This window comes from Nomascus leucogenys, chromosome 18, assembly GCF_006542625.1.
Source record: "Nomascus leucogenys isolate Asia chromosome 18, Asia_NLE_v1, whole genome shotgun sequence".
Classification (NCBI taxonomy): domain Eukaryota; kingdom Metazoa; phylum Chordata; class Mammalia; order Primates; family Hylobatidae; genus Nomascus; species Nomascus leucogenys.
This window is the reverse complement of record NC_044398.1, coordinates 89,013,445-89,036,266: the sequence shown is the minus strand read 5'-3', so window position 1 is coordinate 89,036,266 and position 22,822 is coordinate 89,013,445. Positions and strand designations below refer to the sequence as shown.

At 38.3% G+C, this 22,822-nt stretch overlaps 1 protein-coding gene and 2 pseudogenes across 5 annotated transcripts in view; 2 read left to right on the top strand and 1 right to left on the bottom strand.

Moving 5' to 3' along the window:
- Positions 1-22,822, top strand: part of MRTFB (myocardin related transcription factor B) — a 190,359-nt gene that overhangs the window by 108,715 nt on the left and 58,822 nt on the right. The window contains exon 1 of one of the 4 annotated variants that reach the window (XM_012497408.2): positions 1,910-2,940. The exons of the other annotated variants lie outside the window; for them this stretch is intronic. Coding sequence (XP_012352862.1) covers positions 2,820-2,940 — 121 coding nt within the window. The 5' untranslated portion in view covers positions 1,910-2,819. Of the gene's footprint in view, positions 1-1,909; positions 2,941-22,822 lie in introns of those variants that run through there. 4 annotated transcript variants of the gene reach the window in all.
- On the top strand, positions 14,254-18,153 carry LOC115831296 (annotated as a pseudogene). Its single transcript, XR_004026818.1, has one exon. The product of XR_004026818.1 is annotated as a Golgi apparatus membrane protein TVP23 homolog B pseudogene (transcript).
- Positions 20,402-20,445, bottom strand: LOC115831346 (annotated as a pseudogene).

Below are 22,822 nucleotides of genomic sequence, written 5' to 3'. Positions count from 1 at the left end.
TAGGCCCCAGAGCCAAGCTGCCTGCTTTGGAATCCTGGCCACCACTTATAAGATATGCCACCTCTGACAAAGTATTTGATTTTTTTTTTTTTTTTTTTTAAGATGGAGTCTCACTCTGTGGCCCAGGCTGGAGTGCAGTGGCACAGTCTCAGCTCACTGTAACCTCTGTCTCCCGGGTTCAAGCGATTGTCTTGCCTCAGCCTCCCTAGCAGTTGGGATTATAGGTATGTGCTACCATGCCCAGCTAATTTTTGTATCCTTAGTAGAGATGGGGTTTTGCCATGTTGGCCAGGCTGGTCTCAAACCCCTGACCTCAAGTCATTCGCCCACCTCGGCCTACCAAAGTGCTGGGATTATAGGCGTGACCCACCACTGATTTTTTTAAGCCTCCATTTTCCCATGTGTAGATGAGGAAAATAATGTTGAACTCACAAGTCTTGCAGTAGGATAAATGAGATAATATAGTCTATAGCATACAGTAAGCACTAAATAAAGTTGGCTGCTATTACTATTTCATGAGTAGTTAAAATGCTTTCATAAAATCATTTTAGTATGATTATGTTAGCTTTCTTTCCTCTCACCAGGAGTAGAATTACTAGGGGGCCATCAAAGTCATGGCTTCTGCTGTTAAGCCTGTCTCAGGATTAAATTAAAGCCTGGAGCTGGAGCATATTCTAGAAGACAGAAGGCAGGGCAAGGCCATAGACAGACTTGGGCTTTAGAGAACTAAGACTTTGGTTAAATTCCATACCTGCTACTTAGAAGCTTTCTGACTTGAGTCTTGGCATGTAAAATGGCTATAACATACACAAATAATCATAGCGACCACACGGATTGTGGAGGGTTAAATTAGATAAACCTTGCAAAACAGCTAATTAAGTTACCAACCTAAAGAATGTCCTCAAAGAACTATGGTTATTTTTATTACTCCTTTAAAAGTGCAGGAGTAGTTTCTTCAGAAGAATACAAGCGTTAGGGTCAGAGATAGTAACAGAACGTTTGAGGGCATTTTTGAGAGTGTGATAAGCTTGTCACTATTTGTTCCTGCAGAGGTTTGGACTGCCAAAGATGGACTTAAATTGCTTCAGAAGGAATTTCAGTTGACAAGAAGCATGTCCTGTGAGATGCTGAAAAAGGATAGATAGCAATCTTTCTAGAACAATATGGGTTTAGTGCACACCAGCCTTGGAACCAGGCACAAAGGACAGAATACTTCATCCAGTCCCACCTGTGTTTAAGTGGTGGAAAGAATATTGATTTTTCTGTCTGTAAAAATGTAAGCCTTCATCCCAGAGGAGGGTCTTATCAGGTGCACTATTAAAATGTGTCTGTATATTTTCTTTTGAAGAGAAAATGTGCTTCCTTTAGAGAACTTATTTAGTTGCTCATCTAAAATTAGTGGCTCTTAGTTATTGACCCAGGACTTCTTTAGAATTCTGGGTATTATTAAAGGAAGTTTTCCTGATGCACTGTCTTCTGCTTTAATTCATTCACTCAACCATGCTACAAATGTTTATTGAGAACACCTAATATTCCAAGCACTTTGCTAGAAGTTATTTAAAAAAAAAAAAAAAAAAAAAAAAAAGAGGACAAAACAGAACCTCATGAAACAGTATTCACAGTCTACTGCTCTTATAATCTCTGATGGGTTTTATGGGAACTCTGCGAAGGAACATACTTTGAACCATTTTTAAAAATCAGATTATTTTGGCTACAGAGATATGTATCTGGAGTATTTGCAGACAGGCTTATCTCCATATTTGCCTGGAATTCCTGTATCTAGAGATTTCCTTCCAGCAGTGTCCCTATATGTAGTGAACAGCAGCCTGTGTCTTGCAGGAGAGGTGCCCATCCTTGATAGCTCATGTAAAATTAAACTTAGGCTGGTCATTGGTTTACTCTGTTATGAAATAGAAGCTCTCAGTGTTGCCGCTTTTAATGCATGGGGGGAGAATTTTCCTTAAAAAAAAAAAAAAAATCATGGCGATGTTAACTCTCCCAGCCGACTAGTGGCACTAAGGAAAACTGCTGCTTGGGTCTGAATTGCCAAAGGAAGAAAGCTGCAATTGCAGTACATTTCCCTATTACAAAGAGCATCGGCTTTGCCAGGAAGAGCCACATGCAGCACAAAGCACACCATAAAAGAACTTTGGTAGTGAAATGACTCTGTCTTCATTCACATATGCTGGTAGCATGTTTATTCATTGTGTGCCTCTGCTGAGATAAGACCCGCTTCCTTCAGATGTCCTAGACTGCCGTTTGTGTAGCTGGAGAACTTAATGAGTAATGGATGTGCTTGTCTGGCCAATATAAAGTATTTCCACAGCCTGTGGCTGTGTTTATAGAGAGCGGGAGAGAGACCACAGGCAGCAATTTGTCTTCTTAGGTATCAGCAAAGTCTTCTCTTTTAACAACTAGAAGATTTATTTTTAACTGCTTGACTCAGTGTTTGTCAGATGATTCGGACCATCAAACTGCAGATTGAAGTCCCCAGCGCGGGGGAAGCTGGAATGGCAAGGGAAAGGGGGCTGGCTGGGAAAAGGGGTGGGATTTTAGAATCGTGCCTGTGTGGCTCTGCCTCCCGATGTGGGAGAGAGTTAAGGGCTTCCAGCGGCATGAGTGTATTTGCAGGTCAAGCTGGGAACTAAAGGGTAATGGCTGCCTTCAGCTGCTTAAAGACATAATTGGCCAGTGATTGGGGTATTGTGGGGAGCAACCAGGGACCCAGGGACCAGAGTGTTCTGAGCACCGCACTTCGCTCTGCTGCAAATTAAGCTTTTCTCCTGCTTGATGCTGCCTGTCTCCAGAAGCCTCTCACCATGATCGATAGCTCCAAGAAGCAGCAACAGGGCTTCCCAGAGATTTTAACTGCTGGGGATTTTGAACCATTAAAAGAAAAGGAATGCCTTGAGGGGAGCAACCAGAAAAGTCTCAAGGAAGGTCAGTCTGTCTGTGGACAGGGGCAAAACTGCCAAATTCATATTCTGGTCAGCCAGCTGAGCGTGTCTGTCTGTTACCATGCCGTGTGTCTGCTCTCTCTGTTTACTCATGTACCTTACACGTTCTAAGTTCTTTGAAATGAAAGCTTAATGCTGTTCTGGGTAGCTGTTACTAAAGATTCATTAGCTGATGGAATTGTAGGGCTTTTGCAGGAATTAATACAGTAAGGGGACTTGTACAGCCAGTCCTCATTTTGGTAAAATCTTCCCAGGTTCATTTTGTATATTTTCTTCCTTTTTTTTTCTCTTCCCTCTGTCTTTTCGGAGAGGCCATTTCCTTTTTTATCTTAGTGAGAACACTGCTTCTTTTAGGTTTCCAAACACGTAATTCCAGGAAAATTCATTTTTTCAGTTAAGATGCTTATGATTTTTACTGTTTAAAACCAGGAAGGTAGCTAGCTCTTAAATCCTACAGTGATAGGTTAATTGGTTGTAATGCGCATGGCATCGTTTTTTGTTTTAAAAAGCACATTGCATAGCTTGATTTTGTTTTGTAGAAAAGCAAGCAAAGAATAAGCTTGAGAATAAATACTGTCGATTATTATTGTTAGTAAACACTGCACAGGCACCTCACTGATTGATTTAAGGAAATAGCCAAACATGTGGGCATTGCTGTCCTCTGTCCTGGCATATGGAAGCATGACAAGACTGGTACACAGCTTGCCTTCCTGTAGCCAGTGTTTAAGAAATTCAGGGTCTACAGAGAATAAGTTTTCCTGAATTTGAGACATGAGGGTCACTCTTCTCAATGCTTGTTTAATTTGAAAATTGGTTTCCTAGTCATCTTTGGGAAGCAAAAAACCCACAATCACCCTTTTTCAGCCTCTCTGCTTTCAGCTGCTGCCAGCAGCCACCCCCTTGCCTCCCGCTCGCTCTTGCCCGTCTTGTAGAGACCCAGAGAGTAAATGTAGAGTTAATTGGTCTAAGTAGTACTTTGAGCTTCTTCTAAAAGATAAGAAGAAGAAACAAGAGTTAGACTTGCTGGAGTTGAACTACTTTTGGGTATGGGCAGGAAAAACTCCTAGGTTGAAATAAATGACACACAATGAAGTATAAATAGCTGTTGCTAGGAACCAAACAATGGAGTTGCCTCTGCTTGTGCACAGCATGTCGTACTGTCGGTTTTTATAAAAATCGATGCCAGTGGAATTTTTAGGATGCATTTCTGGAGACTTATTGAAGGGAACTTAAATTTCTTAAATCATTCGTTTTTTAAAGTTTGAGAATTATCATTTAAGTTCAAGTGTCAAGCTCCTAATAATACTATAAATTTAAAACATTTTTGTGTACTTGAAAAACTAGGAAAGTAGAGGAAAACAGGAGAAATAAAAAGATGTCACAACAGCAATGGGATTAAGGCATATAGAAAGCAAGGATTAAAAACATAAGAGAGTAACAGAATCATCAACAGGAACCACAAAATAGAGTTGAGATGATTACATAATGTACAGATTCTTCCCCTAACAATTCTGACTATGCTTTCGATTTATACAGGTATAATAGTATAATGGCAAAACAGCATAGACCCTGGAGTGAGAAATACTTGAGTTCAAATCCTACATGCACCATTTACCAGGTTTGTGATCCTGGACAAGCTTACTCCACTGAGCCTTAACTTCCTCATTTGTACAATGAGGAGAAACAATACCTACTTCATAGTGATTTTATAAGATGCCTTGTTAATGCCAGTTTCTCATCTCCTTGCTTTTTTTGTATTTCTTTTTCCTTCTATTTAAAATTTAAATTTTAAAATCCTGCATATATTTACAAAATAGAAGTATTATATCTCTTACTGTTTTGTTAAATTTATTGATATAAAGAGGTAGAGGAGAGAAACTTTATATTTAAAACACTCCACAGAAATAATTGGATGATAAAATTAATGTCTCACTGTAGTTGCATTGAACTGGGTTTTGCTTTATATCTCAACAGACTAAATATTTCTACTCATTTAATAGATTCTACTCATCTAATAGATAGGGTTGAGGCTAAAATAATATATATAGAGATTAAGGGTGATTTGCTGCCTCAAAGTTAGTGACACTGAAAAGATTAGATCTAGTTTTAATTAGAATGGAAAAAATAAAAATTATAGAAAGGCACTTTTAAAATTTGGAGTCATATAAAAATAACTTGGTTCTCTTTGCAAAATTGAACTCCCAAAATTCAGTATGTCACTGATCCTGCCTGCAGATGAACAACAATGTTCAGCTCATCAGATTTGTAGAATTTAACTTTGGGACAAGCTCCTGGTTACTTCATCTGCTTTTGAGTATTGGGTCCTGCATCGTTTACATGAATCCATGGAAGTTGATTGAGATGGCAGCAGTTCAAATACTTTTGGTTAACGTTTTACTCTAAAATACCCTGGAGTCTAATTAGATTTGTGCTGTTTTGTCAAAAGAGACAAATATATAAATGACTATTAATAATCCCTAATAGTTTATACTTCATGTTTTAAAGGACAGTTATTAAAAATATTTATCATATTTTGTATCAACAGTGGTTTCCTACTCATTTTTGGACAACTTGTTTTTGGGTTGTTTGAAAGAGCATCCTTTAGAATTTTTTTAAATGTCTGAATTGTAAGTTTCTGGGTAATGAAGGAGGGATAAATTTGGGTTCATTTAACTTTTTAATCACATAGACACAAGCTTGGGCTCTGTATGTCTGATATGTGTCCACTATCAGGGCTTGGAAGGCTACTCTGCTTCTCAAGTAGTTGCTTGCTTGCTTCCTTTTATTGGGATGTTTTAGAATCTTGTAATTGTTGACAGTGCTAGTTGGATGAAATTATTATGAGGGGAAAACAGCCTTTATTAGCAAACACTGTAGGATCCAAGAATTGATGGGATGCCTTAACAAGAAAATTTAGCAATACCTTTTGAAAATTTAAAAGAGGAAAAAGTTCTAACTGCTGACCACCTGTGAATAGTTGTCATCACACTGCAGAGAATTGTGTGGATAATAAAGCATATCATCTCATAGCTTTGTTGATGCTTATATAAGCTTTTTGATAGATACCAGCCATTATATGTGGTTGGAGAATTTAATTATTTTCTCCTCTAGGAGAGAACAGCAATAAATGTCATGAATTCCCCCGAACAAATTCAAAATAGAAAATTCTCCTTATACTAGTGTCTTTTGTCAAAGCAGCAATAGGAAATCTCAACTTTTAACTTGTCTACAAACGGCTTCAAACATTCTCTAATTATACTCAACATACATGAGCTTTCAATTTCTGGATCTACAGCTAAGAAGAGTATTACAAACCACTCTGACATGACAACTGAAGAGTTGATAATTATGAATTTTCAGGAAAAATCAAATAAATTGAGATGATTTAATTCAAATAAGTGTTTTAACGTGAGTCATTATTGAGATAAATGAATCATAATTCTAATGCTACTAGCTAGTTATGTTCCATATTTATCACAGGCAAATGGTAGCAAATGGATTTTAAGAGGAAAAAATGATATTTGATATGAAGGACTCTCTAATGGTGAAAAATAAGATACTACAGAAAGAAAACTGAGTTCTGTCTTAATTACTTTAACTAAAACTGCCCTAACAAGACAACCCTCGATCGCAGTGTTTTAACCATTCAAAGTGCATTTCGTGCTCAAAACACAGTCCAGTGTGGGCAGGACAACTATCCCAGGCAGCTGTCCTCCAAGAAGTGACCTGGGGACCTGGGCTCCTGTCATTGTGTGGCTCAACCATGAGTGTCAAGGGAGTGGGGAGGAGTTACACACTTGGGGGGCCACATTTCCAGTTCTGCCACAGACTGGCTAATAGCCGAGATGAAGTACGTGAAAGCTTATGGTAGATGGCCCAGCCAGCAGTGCAGTAAATTAACATACTGTACCGGGATGTGTCTGTAGTAGCTTTGAGAAGAAAATGAACATTTGTCTGAGATATTATGAATAATCCAACCTGGAAATACATTGAGATTAAATAAATCACTTTACCAAAGCACCAGAACTTTTTTTAAATGATGGAAGTTATGCATACTCTACCTGTACTGTCCACTACCCACATATGGCTGCTTAAATTTAAAATAATTAAAATGAAATAAATTGTTTTAAAAATTCAGCTCCTCAGTCCCATGAGCCACATTTCAACTACTCTGGAGCCACATGTGGCTAGTGGCTGCTGCATTGAATATTTCCATTTCTGCCCTCACAGAACGCTCTGGACAATGCTACTCAGTGCTTTGAGCAAAGCACTCTCTCGCTGCAGCCTTGCAGGCCCTGTCTCTTAAAATCCAATTCCTGTGCCACTTTTTAAAGAAAGGCACTTGATCCCATCAGCTAATGATAATTTCTTCTCTCCTATATATTCCCAGGAACTGTATCTGTACCGTTCTATGGCATTTCACCTTATGCTAGTGTAATATAGATCTGCAGCTAATGATAATTTCTTCTCTCCTGTATATTCCCAGTAACTGTATCTGTACCATTCTATGGCATTTCACCTTATGCTAGTGTAATATAGATCTGCACTGTCTTTGCTATTAGCCCCATAATATTTCTTGGAGAAAGAATTGTTGTCTGGCCTATTTGTCCCCCTCATCCCCCAATATCTTGCATCTCATAGACACATTATTATTATGCATAAGTATTTAAAGAGTAGTATACCCTTCTCTGCCTTCTTAAACAGAATATAATAATTGGAATTATCACTTTCAGATATAATTTATAATTCCATTAGAAGTTAATGGCTCACCTCAAATGTAATGCCGTGGTGCCCCGAAGGCACTGTTAAGGTATGTAAGATTGTTGTCCATGCACAGAATGATTGCTGGATCATTACTAGATTACTCAAATTGTTATTAATTGTTTGATTTTTATTATCTGCCACTTTGGGCTGCTCTTCCTTTTCTGATTGCTGCTTCTAATCATCTTTAAAAATAAAATAGACAATTAAAATAAATGGTTAAAATGTACAGAAGGTATTACAAAGCACGTGAATTTTGCAACATCTATTTTGATTTCTTCTGGAATGTCTTCTTTGTTTTCTGCCAACATTCTACTAATTGAAAGTGTTGTACAAGTGAGTTGCCACTAAATTAATGTTTTTTAAAAGAGTGGGGCACGGTGGCTCACACCTATAATCCTAGCACTTTTGGGAGTCTGAGGCAGGAGGATCACTTGAGCCCAGGAGTTTAAGACCAGCCTGGGCAACACAGCAAGACTCCGTCTCTACAAAAAAAAAAAAAAAAAAAAAATTAGCCAGGTGTGGTGGCTTATGCCTATAGGCTTACCTACTTAGGAAGCTGAGATGCAGGGAGCCCTTGAGCCCAGGAGTTTGAGGCTGCAGTGAGCTGTGATCACACCACTGCACTCCAGCCTGGGCAACAGAACAGGACCCCTGTATCAAAAAGTAAATTCTAAAAGATACGAGATATGGTTTTTATACAATAGGAATGAAAAAGTAAAAGATCTCTCTTCACAGACATTATTCAATATTTTTAAAAGGTGCATACTACTACTGAGATGAAGTTATATAATTTTTTATTAGAAATAATTAAGGCTTTGAGTGCTTTCACATAGCACAATGCCAGTTATGTTAAACTTCTGTAAGCCCCTACATTCAGGGAGCTGACAGCCTAAAGAGTGAGAAACTAAATGATAGTAGAAGTTAAAACACACACACATACACGAGATAACAGAAAAGGCTATATATGCTTTGGTCCAAATGAGCAAGCATTACAGACTGGGGGCTGGGCCTCTCTTGTGCTGCAGACCTGCACAGCCATCCGCCTCCCTGACGTTTCCAGTGGGCCTTTTATTCCTTCCCACCAAACATTCTTCCAGGGTTCCCCATCTCAATAAATAGCACCCCGTCCACCCAGTGGCTCCTGCCAGGAACCTAGTTGGGAGCAATTCTTGACACCTTCCTTGACCTCCTCAGAACCTGTCACCAAGTCCTGCCGCCAAAGCTGCCAATTCTACCTCAGAAATATTTCATCTGTCCACAGCACTGTATCACCACGGCCAACAGCCCTGTCCAGGTCCCCTTTACTCAGATCACATATTTACGGGCATCTTTACTCCAGCAGAAAGAGCACAGCCTCGCTGGTTTTCCCTCCCCCTACACACATTCTGGCCCCTTTCATTCCTTCACCCTCCACTGATGTCGGGAGTGAGTATCATATTGCGTCACTGCACTCCAACCTGGGCAAGAGTGAGACCCTGTCTCAAAAACAAAAAAAAAAAGAATGATCATCTTAAAATGTAATCCTATTCCGTTGTGTCACTGGCTCACACCATGTAATTGATTTCCATTGTACTTGGGATAAAATCAGAAATCTGTGGGGTAAAAAGCCCTGCCTATGTTTCCAGAAGCTGCTGGACTTGCTCTCCCTCATCTCTCTTCTCTCTAGAATGCCTCCCCTCCCCAGCCCCTGGCCTGAGCACCTGTAGCTCACCCTTTCAGTTTCACTTCAGATGTCGCCTTCTCACAGAGGCCCTTCAGTACCACTGTTCCCTCCTCTAACTGACTTAGATCCTTTTAGTCTTTGTATGTATCTATCACTATTATTTTATTCAATATCCCTCTCCCCCTCTAGACCGTAAGATTTATGAGGATGGCGCTAAGTCTATTTTGTTCACCACTGTGCTTGCATCTGCCGGCCCATGACATCTGCTGCTCACTTGGTAAATATTATTTCACGGGAGGATGTTTATTTCCTGGGATAGAATAATCAGGAAAGTGTTCATGGGGCTGCTGTGGTTATCCTGATTCCATCACCTAAGGGAAAAAGGCACATCAAAATTACCATTTAAACCATTTTAAGGCCTACTTTCAGCATCAGGGTAGGCCTTGATTACTATTTTATCATATCAGTCTCACCTCATTAAGGTGATATAGTCCCTGCTTACGGTGGTTCAACTTAGGATTTTTGACTTTATGATGGGTTTATCAGAGTATTAAATGCATTTTGACTTACAGTTTTCGACTTAAACCCATCCTAAGTGAAGGAGCATCTGTACTATCATAACACCACTCTAATTTATTAAAAGCTTTCAGGAAAAAATATAGATAGGTTTGAAACATTGGGTTTTCCATTGTTTCCTAAAGATAGCTTTATCAGGGTTTTTTAGCGGCATCAGAATGGCAAAGAGGATCTTAACATTTCTTTGTGTCTTCCCAGTTGTATTAGTCAGCTTATACTGCAATAACAAAATACCGTGGACTACCTGGCTTAAACAACAGAAGTTACTTTTCTCACAGTTCTGGAGGCTAGGAAGCCTAGTAGGGTCAGTTAATGGTGGTGGGTCTCTTCCTGGCTTGTAGCCTTCTTGCTGTGCATGCACAGGGAGAGAAAGAGGGAGGGTGAGCTCTCTGGTGTCTCTTCTCATGAAGACACTAACCCTGTTAGATCACGGTCCCAACCTTATGACCTCATTTAACTTTACCTCTGAAAGGCCCTTTTTCCAAATGCAGTCACATTGGGGGTTAGGGCTTCCATGTAGGAATTTGAGAGGGACACAGTTCAGTCTATAACAGCAGTGAATCTTATTGATGTAAGAACTTTTTCTATTGGAATTTTAAGGTACAAGATTTCTTATAAAATAGAGATAGTGTGAGCAAAAGCACTGATGAGGTTAATTGGTACAGTGGCCAAAACTTAATAGCATATTAGGAAGTATTTCTTTTTGTATGCTTTTCTTTTTTTTTTTTTTTTAAATTATCTTGTGGAAAGACTAAATTTTCCTTCTTAATTCTGGCTCTGCGTCTCACTAGCTGTGTGATCTTGGATAAATGCTTAATTCCTTTGTAAAACTCAGTATTGGTACCCGCCATGTAGGGTTGTTATGAGGATTAGATGTGGTGATAGCTGTAAAGCTCCCAGGATGGAGTCTGACAAACAATGAGCCCACATTAAAGCTCCGTTTGACCCACTTGGCCACCCTTTCCAGTGTGGGGCAAAGTAAAACCAATTTCTAGGCTGTTGAAGCAGGTGAATGCACACAGGCTGGCGACTTCCCAACTGAATACGATTTCTGAGGAGGTGCAAGTGTCCAGTGTCTGCATTCTAGCATGCATGATCATCTGCTAGAGTTGCCCTTTTTCTCGTTTATTTGAATCTAAACAGTAGAGCAAGTAGATTGACTATCTTGGAGTTTAAACACCGAAAACATCCAAACATCAGAACTTGTCTCCACATACTACTGACATTGAAACATGTCATGAAACATGACATTCTAATACCAGAACAGTTGGCTGTTGTGCATAGCAAGGGATAATGTGGCAATCCTCCATGCTGTGCATGGCTACTTGGTCCATCATCGTCTGGATCATCTCACACAGTTGCTGTGATATTAGGATAACACACAAGTTATGGCAGTTCTTAGTTTATGTTTTGCTAGGCACATTGCACATGTGTGTGTGTATGTATATACATAGGTATATATACAAATGTGTATATGTAAATATATTTGAGTGTGTGTGTGTATCAGCCCCATTCCTGAATCCACAAAATGGAAAGAAAAACCAAGATAGTCTGGATCATCTGACTTCAACAGAGTCCCGTGTGCTTACTATTCTGGGAAAAATTGGAGGTAAACAATATTCCACTGTTTCCCTGTTTCATTAATTGTTCTTTTATTCAGAGCCCACCTTACACATTTGTATTAAGAAATATGAGAACATTTTATACAATGTACATTTTTCCATTATAGAGGGATTCAGAAGCAGAGCTTTAACATGTAGCACTAGCTCTACCTATAGCTGCACACTGAAATTCTAAACCATGGTGGAGTGTAGAATTTTTTATTGCCCCCAAAATAAGAAAAATAAACATTATCTTCTTTGAGAACCATATAGATAAGGAATTTAGAACTTTAAGGATAGAACCAACATGATCTCACAGGTTAAAAATGAATTGTTTGAAAAATCAAGTATTGTTTTAACCTCTGCATTGTTGGTGATCAATTAAGTGGATGATTAATATCTTTATGTATATCTGTCGCAGGCTAATGTTATCTCTGCCATTCTGTACCAGGTCCCTGGCTTGACATCATACTGTCATATCACAAGAAGCATACTTTAAATTCATTCCAACTTTTGACAAAAAGGAGAAAGGAATTTGTGTGAAGGTATGATGAGTTTAAAGAAACATGCCCCATTTTTAGCAGTCTGTTTCCATGGCAACAGAAGCAGCAGCCAACCAGAGAGTTATCAAAGCTCCTGTAAATTTCCAAAGCTGAGTGTTGAAACATTGTCTTCCTGACCTCATGCTGCAGATTATTGTAGGAAACCTACAGTGTATTAGTCTGGAATAATGGCGGTCCTGTTAGCATTTTAGTTTTTACTTTAATTTTGCTCTTTAATTTCTAAGAGAAGGTAAATGCTACATTCTAGATTGTGGGACTTCCTTACAGGCAAGGGATGGTGGTTTGGAATTCCGAGGTCTATATCACCTGCCACTTCCCCTCCTTTTCCAATTCTGTGTACTTAATAAGAATGCAGTAAACTTTATGTTGAAATCAAAGGCAATATTTCTACTTGATCTAGAGCCTAACTTTTTTCAAACACTAATTTGAATAGTTTTTCAGTTAACTTGATGTTGTTGCTCCCTTTTTCATCAGAAAATAGTCTTAATATCAAAATTCCTGATCAAAATGCTGTTTGTTCTTTGTAGTGTCTGGGGTTGATATTTATGTGCACACTATGGAGCTCTGCTTTTATTTCAGACAGGAAGTGCTGGTGGAAGTTTGCTTACCCACTGCAGATAGCACAGCTTTTACAGAACAAACCCCATTTTATTTCTGGCCTGTTTGCATTCCACTTTTTTAAATTCCTTGAAGAAGAACCCATTTTATAATTGGCAAATTAGCACCCTTGAAATATAACCCAAAATTTGTGATACTCAGTTACTACTTTTTATCATCTGTGAGAGTACTTTGGTGCTTTCTCTTCTTTTTGTTTTTCTTTTTCTTTGTTTTTTGGGGGTTTGTTGTTGTTGTTGTTGTTGTTGTTTGAGATGGAGTCTCACTCTGTTGCCCAGACTGGAGTGCAGTGTCGTGATCTCGGCTCACTACAACCTCCGCCTCCCGAGCTCAAGTGATCCCCACCCCACCTCCACCTCAGCCTCCCAAGTAGCTGCGATCACACGCATGCCCCACCACGCCTGGCTGATTTTTGTATTTTTAATAGGGGTTTCACCATATTGGCCAGGCTAGTCTCGAACTCCTGACCTCAAGTGATCCGCCTGCCTAAGCCTCCCAAAGTGCTGGGATTAAGGCGTGAGCCATCGCGCCTGGCCAGTGCTTTCTCTTCTTTAATGCAGCTTGAATTTCGCATTAATTGTAAGTGGAGAAATCTACCACTTTTTCATGGCCTTCTTTACTTTTTTACTCATAGCCTCTCCTTTTTAGTCTTTTACCCTTCAGAACAACATAATTACATTTTGTCTTCATTCCTACCATCATCAGCAATTCAAAAATAACCCCAAACTCCAAATTCCTGCAATGAAGTGAAACAGTGTTGGTTTTGCGCCCATGATAATCACTTGCCCATAGAAAGTTATTTTGGTAATTTATTCTTAAATGTGACAATTAAATTTATTCTTAAATGTGACTGTTTTCTTAGCAAATAGCAACTCAGTTATATGCTCTAAGTATACCATGCAAACCTAAGTAAAACATGTTTATTAAAACTTATATATATGATAAGCATTGTGGAAGCTGCTAGAAATATAAGGATGAGGTCTGGTAGGGCAAATAGAGGCAAAATATAGATATCTAGAATGCAGCGTGATGGGGAATATATAATGTAGTTGTTATTGTAGTTATCAAATTGTTAAAAGATCAAATCATTATTAATGGTTAATGGAATTATGGTGGTGAGAGGGGCCAGCTGGGGTGGGTAGGAAATAAGAAATGTGATTATTGAGAAATTAGTTTCATAATGTCTGTTCTGCTAACTGTTCCTTTTTTTTAATTATTGAAGTGAAATTCACATAACATAAAATTAACGATTAAGCAGTTGCTGCCATGTGCCCTTCCCCACAATCCCTGGCAACCACCAATCTGCACTCTGTCTCTGAATTTACCAATTCTGGATATTTCATGTACATGGGGACTCATACAATATGTGAGCTTTTATATCTGGCTTCTTTTCCATGTAATGTTTTTCAGTTTCATCCACATTGTAGTATGAGTATTTAATTTCTTTTTATGACTGAATAATATTTCATTGTATGGATATGCCACAATTTGTTTATCCATTCATCTGTTGATGACATCTGGGCAGTTTCTGCCTCTTGGTTATTGTGAATAGAGTTGCTATGGACATGTGTGTACATGTATTTGTTTGAGTACTTGTTTCCAATTCTTATTTCACCTAGGAGTAGAATTGCTGGGCTGCAATTGTTATAAACTAAAATTATATTCAGTTTAGAAAAGAACTTCTTTAGGAAAGACTTTAGAAAGAACTGCTAAATGTTCTAATTTTGTATCTTGCGGTCTTTTCCTCTGATAAAAATGATACCATTTAGAGCCAGTGAATAACTTGCCATGCAGTTTCCTGATTTCTCTCCCCCTGGCTGTTGCCTTTACTAGTTGGAGCATTTCGGTAATGCATAACCATGTTTCTCTTTTTGACTTTCTCTTCACAGTCTACAATGATTATTCCAAACCTCCTTCACTGGCCTCAAAATTAACTTTCCCTTTACCCATCTCACTTGGAACAGATGACCTTTCTTTCAACTTCTCCAAAAAGTTAAAAGCCATCATCTGGGAACTCCCTAGATGTCCCAGGCCAAAGCTGTAAAGCTTCTTGCAGCAGTAGCCAATCCTCATTGCCCTCCTATTATGATAAAGGAAGTGTCTCTTAATAAAGGATGTCTTTGTACGTCTGTCCCCTTCCTACTGCCTTCAGGGTACCTGCTATCTCTTAATGCTCTTGTTCATTCTCTCATTTGTATTCATTCTCATTTTTTTCTTCTCCCCTTCCCTCTCTCTTGCTCTTCATCAATTATAAACTTGCTCAAGTATTTTCCAACTTCAAGTTTCACACCCTCAAGTTTTCACTTTCTCCCTTGCTCTTCCTGGGCAGCATCTTGAAAGCATGCTTACACTTAGTGCACTCACTCTTGCCTCTCGTTCACTCCTGACCTCCTCCAGCCTGACTTACATCCATCACTTCACAAAAGTAGCTCCTCCAGGGATTAAAACAGCAGCATTTGACACACTTGATCATGCCTCCTTTAAAAACTCTTACACACACCCTCCTGGTTCCTCTGCCTTTTTAGGCAGCTTCCTCTGCCCTCCTTTGTTGGATCTTCCTTCCCTATCTGACCTGTAACAGGGCTTCTATTTGTTGGCTTTCTTAAGAGCTCAGTCCTGGGCTTTCTTTTCCTCTCTATTTTTATTCTCTACCTCAGCAAACTCCTGTGGCTTCACATACTACATAAGCGACAACTTCCAAATTCCAGTCTCTGCCAAGACCTTCTGAAATCCAGACCCATGTAGCCAACTGCCATTTTGACATCTCCACTTCCTATTCAAACGTGCCCAAGACTACGCTTCCTAATAGCCAGCATGCATTCCTTATCTCAGTAAATGGTCTACCCAGGTGCTTAAGCCTGAAACCCAGGATCATCTTTGTGACCTCCTCCTCCTTCAAACACACTATCTACTCCCTTACCATACACTGTTGATTTTATTCTAAATGTATCTGAAATCTATTCATTACATCTCTCAGCCATGATGGAGTTGAAGAAAAAAATAAGTCCTGTGCTCAAAGTTTCTATCCTGGAACATCAGAAAATTCTATGAAATTTAGAAATAAATGTTTGGTTTCAAGAGAAAGCTTACCCTGAACTTTTGACAACCACGGTAAATATTTCCCCATTGAGTCAGAAACCCAGCCCCATTATCCTCACTAATTCTTTTATATCTTACAGTTCTTCACTGCTTATTAGTTATTTATATTATTTGACATGATATCACTAGTACCCTTAGGTGAGAGGAGGTAATCTTTGTTTCTGAATTTAAATTTACCTTAAAACTTAATGTTATACATTGTGGGGAAGGGGAAAAATAAAAAGGTACTATCTTACCTTGTAAGCAGGACTACAGATTGGCACAACCATTTGGAAGGCAAAGTGACCCTATCAAAGTTTTAAGGGTGTGTTCCATTATTAGAAATTTAATTTATAGGTATATCATCAAAGGATACCCCCAAAATGAATGAGGATATTCATTGTAGCATTATTTGTAATAGCAAAAAAATCTGGTAGCTTAAGTATATGAAATACATCCATATGTTAGATACAGCCTTTAAGAAAGAGCTAGATTCCGAGTTCCGACCCGGACCCGTACGCTGCTATGCTGACGTGGCTCCCGGAAGTAAGGCCGGCGTAGGGCCGCCATGTTGCAGCAGGATAGTAATGATGACACTAAAGGTGTTTCACTGTTTAATGTGGAAGAGGAGACGACCAATAGACCAAGAAAAGTCAAAATAAGACATCCAGTAGCATCGTTTTTCCACTTATTCTTTCGAGTCAGTGCAATCATCGTCTATCTTCTTTGTGAGTTGCTCAGCAGCAGCTTTATTTCCTGTATGGTAACAATTATCTTCTTGTTGTCATGTGACTTTTGGGCAGTGAAGAATGTCACAGGTAGACTGATGGTTGGCCTACGTTGGTGGAATCACACTGTGAAGATGGAAAGAGCCATTGGGTGTTTGAATCTAGAAAGGAGTCCTCTGAAGAGAATAAAACTGTGTCAGAGGCTGAATCAGGAATCTTTTGGTTGGGACTTACTGCCTGTCCAGTGCTGTGGGTGATATTTGCCTTTAGTGCACTCTTCTCCTTCAGAGTAAAGTGGTTGCCAGTGGTTATCATGGGTGTGGTGCTACAAGGTGCCAACCTCTATGGTTACATCAGGTGTAAGGTGGGCAGCAGAAAGAATTTAACCAGCATGGCTACTTTATATTTTGGAAAGCAATTTTTAAGACAAAACACTGGAGATGATCAGACTTCCTGAATAGAGAAAGCTTATGTGCTTTGTTACATTGGGGAACAACTGAAGAGATAAGTCTTGACTCCGAACTGAACCTTTTAGAGCTTAGTCCATGTTGCAACGAGGAGTGTTGGCTTTGTTTTTCCACTTAAAAACTTCATTTATAAAAAGGAAAAATAGTTTTCATATTAAGTTTTTATTTCCTTTCCAGCAGTTGGGGCGAGAAAGTATATGTTGGCACTAGAAACATTGTCAAGATTTGTTCTGTGGTGTAGGTATGCACATTCCATAGGTATGCACACAGCCATGTAATATCAGTATATCCCAAGTTAATGAAAGTGTTCATTTACATAGGTAATGGAGACCTTTGCATTTTGATCCATAGAACATAGGATGTTCTTAATCTGTCTCAAAGCTCTGTATGTTTACATATTATTTCTGTAGATTGTTTTCAGGAGAAAGTTTTGCTTCCATGGTAAGAGCGAGCACTTTGGCTTCTGTATAAGTTAGAAATAATTGTTAGTTTTTAATATGTACTTTGTGGGGAAATTTCTTAGATGTATGCAAGCAAGTGAAAACAATTAGGGCCAGTGGTATTAACTACTTTATAAAATTTTGTTTTTATTTGTAAGAAGTCATCTACTTAAGGCCCAGTTAATATAGATGGAATCATCGTAGTTTAAGGAATACCCAGAGACTGCTGCTGTTCTATTTATTTTACAGAAAGCATAGCTAGATTGAAAGCTCTTCAGTGGACCTTGAGCTAATAGATCTTTTACCACTAAAAGAGCATTGTTCTCATGTCATAATGAGAATAAGCATTTACATACTTGGCATAATAAATGCCTAAAAGACATTTTATTTTCTGAATCTATTTTTTCTTGCTATAATGGGGATATTGTAAATTATGCATTTGTATTAATGATATTTCTTAAAGCAATCTATGTAACTGTAAACTAAACCAATCTACAAACTATCGTAGGCATCTGTAAATTCTGTTGTAGGTATTATAAACCTTGTTGAAGTCTTAATCAGCAGATTATGTTGTGAATATATTTGTACATTGTTAAAATAGTTTTTAAGATTATTTGTTTAATTGAATAAGTGTCTTATTGGAGTGATAGCTTTGAAGGTGCAAAACTTTATATTTGTATAAAATTCTACTGTTTACAAGGCAAAAAAAAAGAAAGCTAGATTCCGTGATATTCTTTAAGCAAGTCACCAAACTATATAAATAGTATTATCTGACACATATACTTCCTTTGCATATTTTACATATAACATTGGTGGACAATTCACAAAACATCTTCTCGAGCCATAGAAATCTAACAGTGGTTACCTCTGGGGAGAAGGACTGAAGGTCTGAAGTAGGATGGATTAACTTTCACTTTTCTTTTTAAAATCTCTTTTATGTTCATGTATACTTTATTTTAACAAATAAAAGAAAAATATAAAACAGGGATTCTTAAATCAAGATACTAACTAACAGTACACAGTGTTCTGTTGGAGTCCCAGGCTCAGAAGGAGACCCTTCATGATTTGACTTTCTCCCCTTTGACTGCAAAATAAACTATTCACAGCAGAGAACTATAAATTTGTGAATCTTTATGGAACTAAAATTTTTAAAGGCTTATGGTTTTATATTTGGAGAAAAAAAGTGTTATTTTCACCAAGTATCTAATGTAATAGTAGTGGTAATAATTAGTAATAGCCACCACCATTTTAAACACTTATTTTTAAGAGAAAGGAAAAGTAGTTCATCAGTCTTTTGCCCTTTCAGTATAATTGTTTTCAAGTCGTTGCCTGATTAAACAAGTGCAATTCTACATTTGGCCACTACACTGCTATCTGATGAAACACTGAAACAAGTATTGAATGGAATCCAATTAATCCCTCCTGTATCCAAGCTCAAAAGATAATATGAGGAAGCTGGCTTTTCTAAACTGTCTTGTTTTTACAGGATCAGGCCTTCACTTAATACTAAATAATGCATAATAAATGTTTGCCAAAGTCCAACCACTTCATTCTCTTAACTACCCTGACATCTGTTTGAAAAATAAACAACTGAAACTAGGATCTGTTTATTACCTAGTACTGACTTCAGAGTCAATACATAGTGAATTCTAGAGCATTCTTTAGTTTTCCATCTTCAGAGATGGTTCATCTAATCCTCACTTGACTGCTCAGGTTTTTTTTTTTTTTTTTTTCACTCCTCATGATCCTGAAGTTTATTCTGTCCATTGTCCTGTAATTAAGTAATATACATTGGAGCTTTTCTCTAACTCACAGATAGCTGTTCATAACCTCTCCCCTCTCCCCTTTCCCACCCTCCTTCATACCCCATAACTCAAATCCAGCTATTCATGAAGAATTTCCAAGACCATGGCTGCCTGCCATTATGCTTCCCAGAAAGTGTCATTTTTGCCTTGTTTTGGTAACGTACAATCCTTGATGTCCCACTGAAAGCATGGCCAGAGCCATGCTTTGCCTCAGCTTGCTCAACTGAAACTAAGCTGCTCTTTGTTATTAATATGCTGCATACAATGTGTTGTTTCCTTTAGGGGGAAAAGGCACTTTAATTACATCATATTAAGACAACATTTCACACTTTGGGAGGACAACGCGAATGGAACACTTGAGGCCAGGAGTTCGAGACCAGCCTGGTCAACATAGCAAAACCCCGTCTGTATTAAAAATACAACAAATTAGCTGGGCGTGGTGGTACACACTTGTAATCCCAGCTACTCAGGAAGCTGAGGCACAGGAATCACTTGAACCCAGGAGGTAGAGTCTGCAGGGAGCTGAGATCACACCACTGCACTCCAGCCTGGGTGACAGAGGAAGACTCTGTCTCGAAAAAAAAAAAAAAAAAAAAATTTCAACATTCTACTTATGGAAACAAAAGAGAAAAGACATATCTTGGTTCAAAAAGCATGTGAAATTTTTGAATTAGGGTTATAAGTATCACATGAAAGAAGTTATTGTATTTTAAAGGTTTTGTTTTGTGTGTTTGTTTGTTTGAGACAGAGTTCTTGCTCTATTGCCCAGGCTTGAGTGCAGTGGTACAATCATAGCTCATTGTATAGCCTCGAACTCCTGGGCTCAAGTGGTCCTCCTACCTCAGAGCCTCCCAAGTAGCTGGAACTACAGGTGCTACCATGCCAGCTAATTTTTTTATTTTTTATTTTTCTTTTTCTTTGGTAGAGACAGGGTCTCACTATGTTGCCCAGGCTGTTCTCAAACTCCTGGTCTCAAGCCATCCTCCCTCTTCAGCTTCCCAAAACACTGGGATTACAGGCATGAAGCACCGAGTTTGGCCTTACAGTTTTTTTATATTGGAAACGAATCTTAAAATTTTGTTCTAAAAGCACTCTAAACCATTTAAGAAGCAAGGGAAAGGAACTAAAAGAAGATACTTTTTTTTATGGAAAACCTGCTAGACAAATTCTAAAAGAGCTATAACACTTAAGATACTTTATATCTAAACTACCATATTGCTGGGAATGACATTTTCAGTTTATCATTGGATAAGCTGCCTTTCATTTTTTTGGAATTGGGATTAAAATCAAATTTTTACTTTTCTTGCATAAAAGTAGAGCAAATTCAAAACACCTCTATTGACATAATATTGTTTTTATCTGTTGTGTTAAGGAATAAGGATTAAGTAAAAATTTCAAAATTATACACCCTTTTCTCCTTATTGAAATGTAATAGGAAACTGTAAATGTTAGCCCTAAGAGATAAAAGATCATAATTCAATAAATTTTTTTCTCTAAATGAAATAGCCATCTGTATCCATGTTCACATATGTCTACTACAATTGCAAAAGACAACGGTTAATACATGAGGAAATTAGTCTCATTACTTTATGATCATGCTTTATATAGATTACATTGGAATAGTCTTCCTTTTAAGAATTCAAATTAAGGGAATAACTGAAATGAGGAATTAACTTTATACACAAAAATTCCACCACAACATTATTTATAGTTAAAAAATTGGAAACAACCTAAGTGATAAACAGGGACTATTTAGTAAACTATGCCCTATCTACCTAACAGAGTATTTTATGTAGCCACTAAAATAATAAGAATATTTATCATTGTAGTTACAGAATGACCCGAGTATATAGAAGCAGAGAATCAAAATTTATGCTTAAAGACAGAGGAAATATATGGTAACTCTAGTTGTGTCTCTCTGGATGATGATATTACCGGTGATTTTCTTTTTTAGTTTTTTTGTCCTACTGTTTTCTATTTCCATATTTTGTATAATGAACATATTTGGCTCTTATCATGTGTGAAAAGATTTTTTTAATAAAAATGCCTGGGATCCAGGCTAGTTAGGAAAGATGGGATACATATAGTAAGTAAATGGATTTATACCCTCATCTCCCTCCATCCATGAGGGTGCTTTGCCTGCCTCTTGTGAGTTTTGTCATCTGGAAATATACAGCTGTTGTAGAATTCTCAACTTGGGGTTAATGTTTTGCACAGAAAATACAATGCTACCTGTATGAGATATGCTTTTTTGTATCTGTCCCCCTTTTTTGATAAAATGAAACAGGTTTACACCTTGTTTTAAACCATGATTCTAAACTTCAGGACTTCTTAGGACCATGTGTTGGATTGTTTAGCCTTTACCTTTTTCAAAAATAATATTCTTTGAAAATGTTCAAATGTGAGCAATTGTAACATGAAGTCTATTTATCTTTATTACTTATGTCCTTTGTTCTGAAAGGATGTACACACTCAGTGTTTTGAACTATTTATTCCCCTGAGGATTCTATAGTTTGTACATGTATCCTTTTCTTGCATGATGGCCATGGAAGATACTGAATGTTACTCAACTTACTAAGAGGATGGAGGCTATGATGTCAACCCAGCAGTACGGTTCATCCACTCAACAAGGCACCAGGAGAGAATGCTCTTGGTTTCCGTTTTGACACGAGGCCATTACCAGACTGCCTCTGCCGCAGGAAAGCAGTACCAGGCCAGTGTCTAGTCTTTGGTTGCAGCTACAGATACGAAATCTTGTCAACACAAGCACAGTGTGTCAGGCAGCTGTGCAAGGCTGAGTGACATTCAGTGGTCTAAGCCTTTTTTCCCTCCATGCAGATATAAACATGGAGGGTGAGCATGGAGGCTGAAAAGGGAGGAAGAAGGTCTCCAGGCTTAATCCATGAAGGTCCCAGGAAAACTTGATAAAGCATTCCTGATCCCATGACTGTGAATGCCTCTCTGATCATTAAGAGTCTGGTCCTCTGTTTTCAGGGTCCCTTACCCCTTCCTCAGTCATAGATAAGCAGTATCATTCTGCCTAACTTCTTTGTTGCATGACAGTTAAGCTGTCTGTATCATTCAAGCCATGTTCTTCCTGGATGGTCTCCGTCTAAGGTGCAGATGTCTGCTGTGACTTACACATTAATTTTGTTACTAATTTGATGAACAGAAGTTCTGAAAGGAAGTTTGATATCTTCCAAAATTATGAGTCTATACCTATATGATCGGTACTTTTTATAAGTGGTAGTTGCTCTCAGAATAGCCTGTGTCAATTGTGAATGACTGGTTTTAGTTGACATCAACAAGTAATACTATAATCGTGTGTTTTTGTTTTGAGACAGAGTCTCGCACTGTTGCCCAGGCTTGAGTGCAATGGCACAATCTCGGCTCACTGAGTTCAAACGATTCTTCTGCCGCAGGCTCCTGAGTAGCTGGGATTACAGGCACCTGCCACCTCGCCTGGCTCGTTTTTGTATTTTCAGTAGAGACAGGTTTCACCATGTTGGCCAGGCTAGTCTCAAACTCCTGACCTCAAATGATCTGCCAGTCTCGTCTCAGCCTC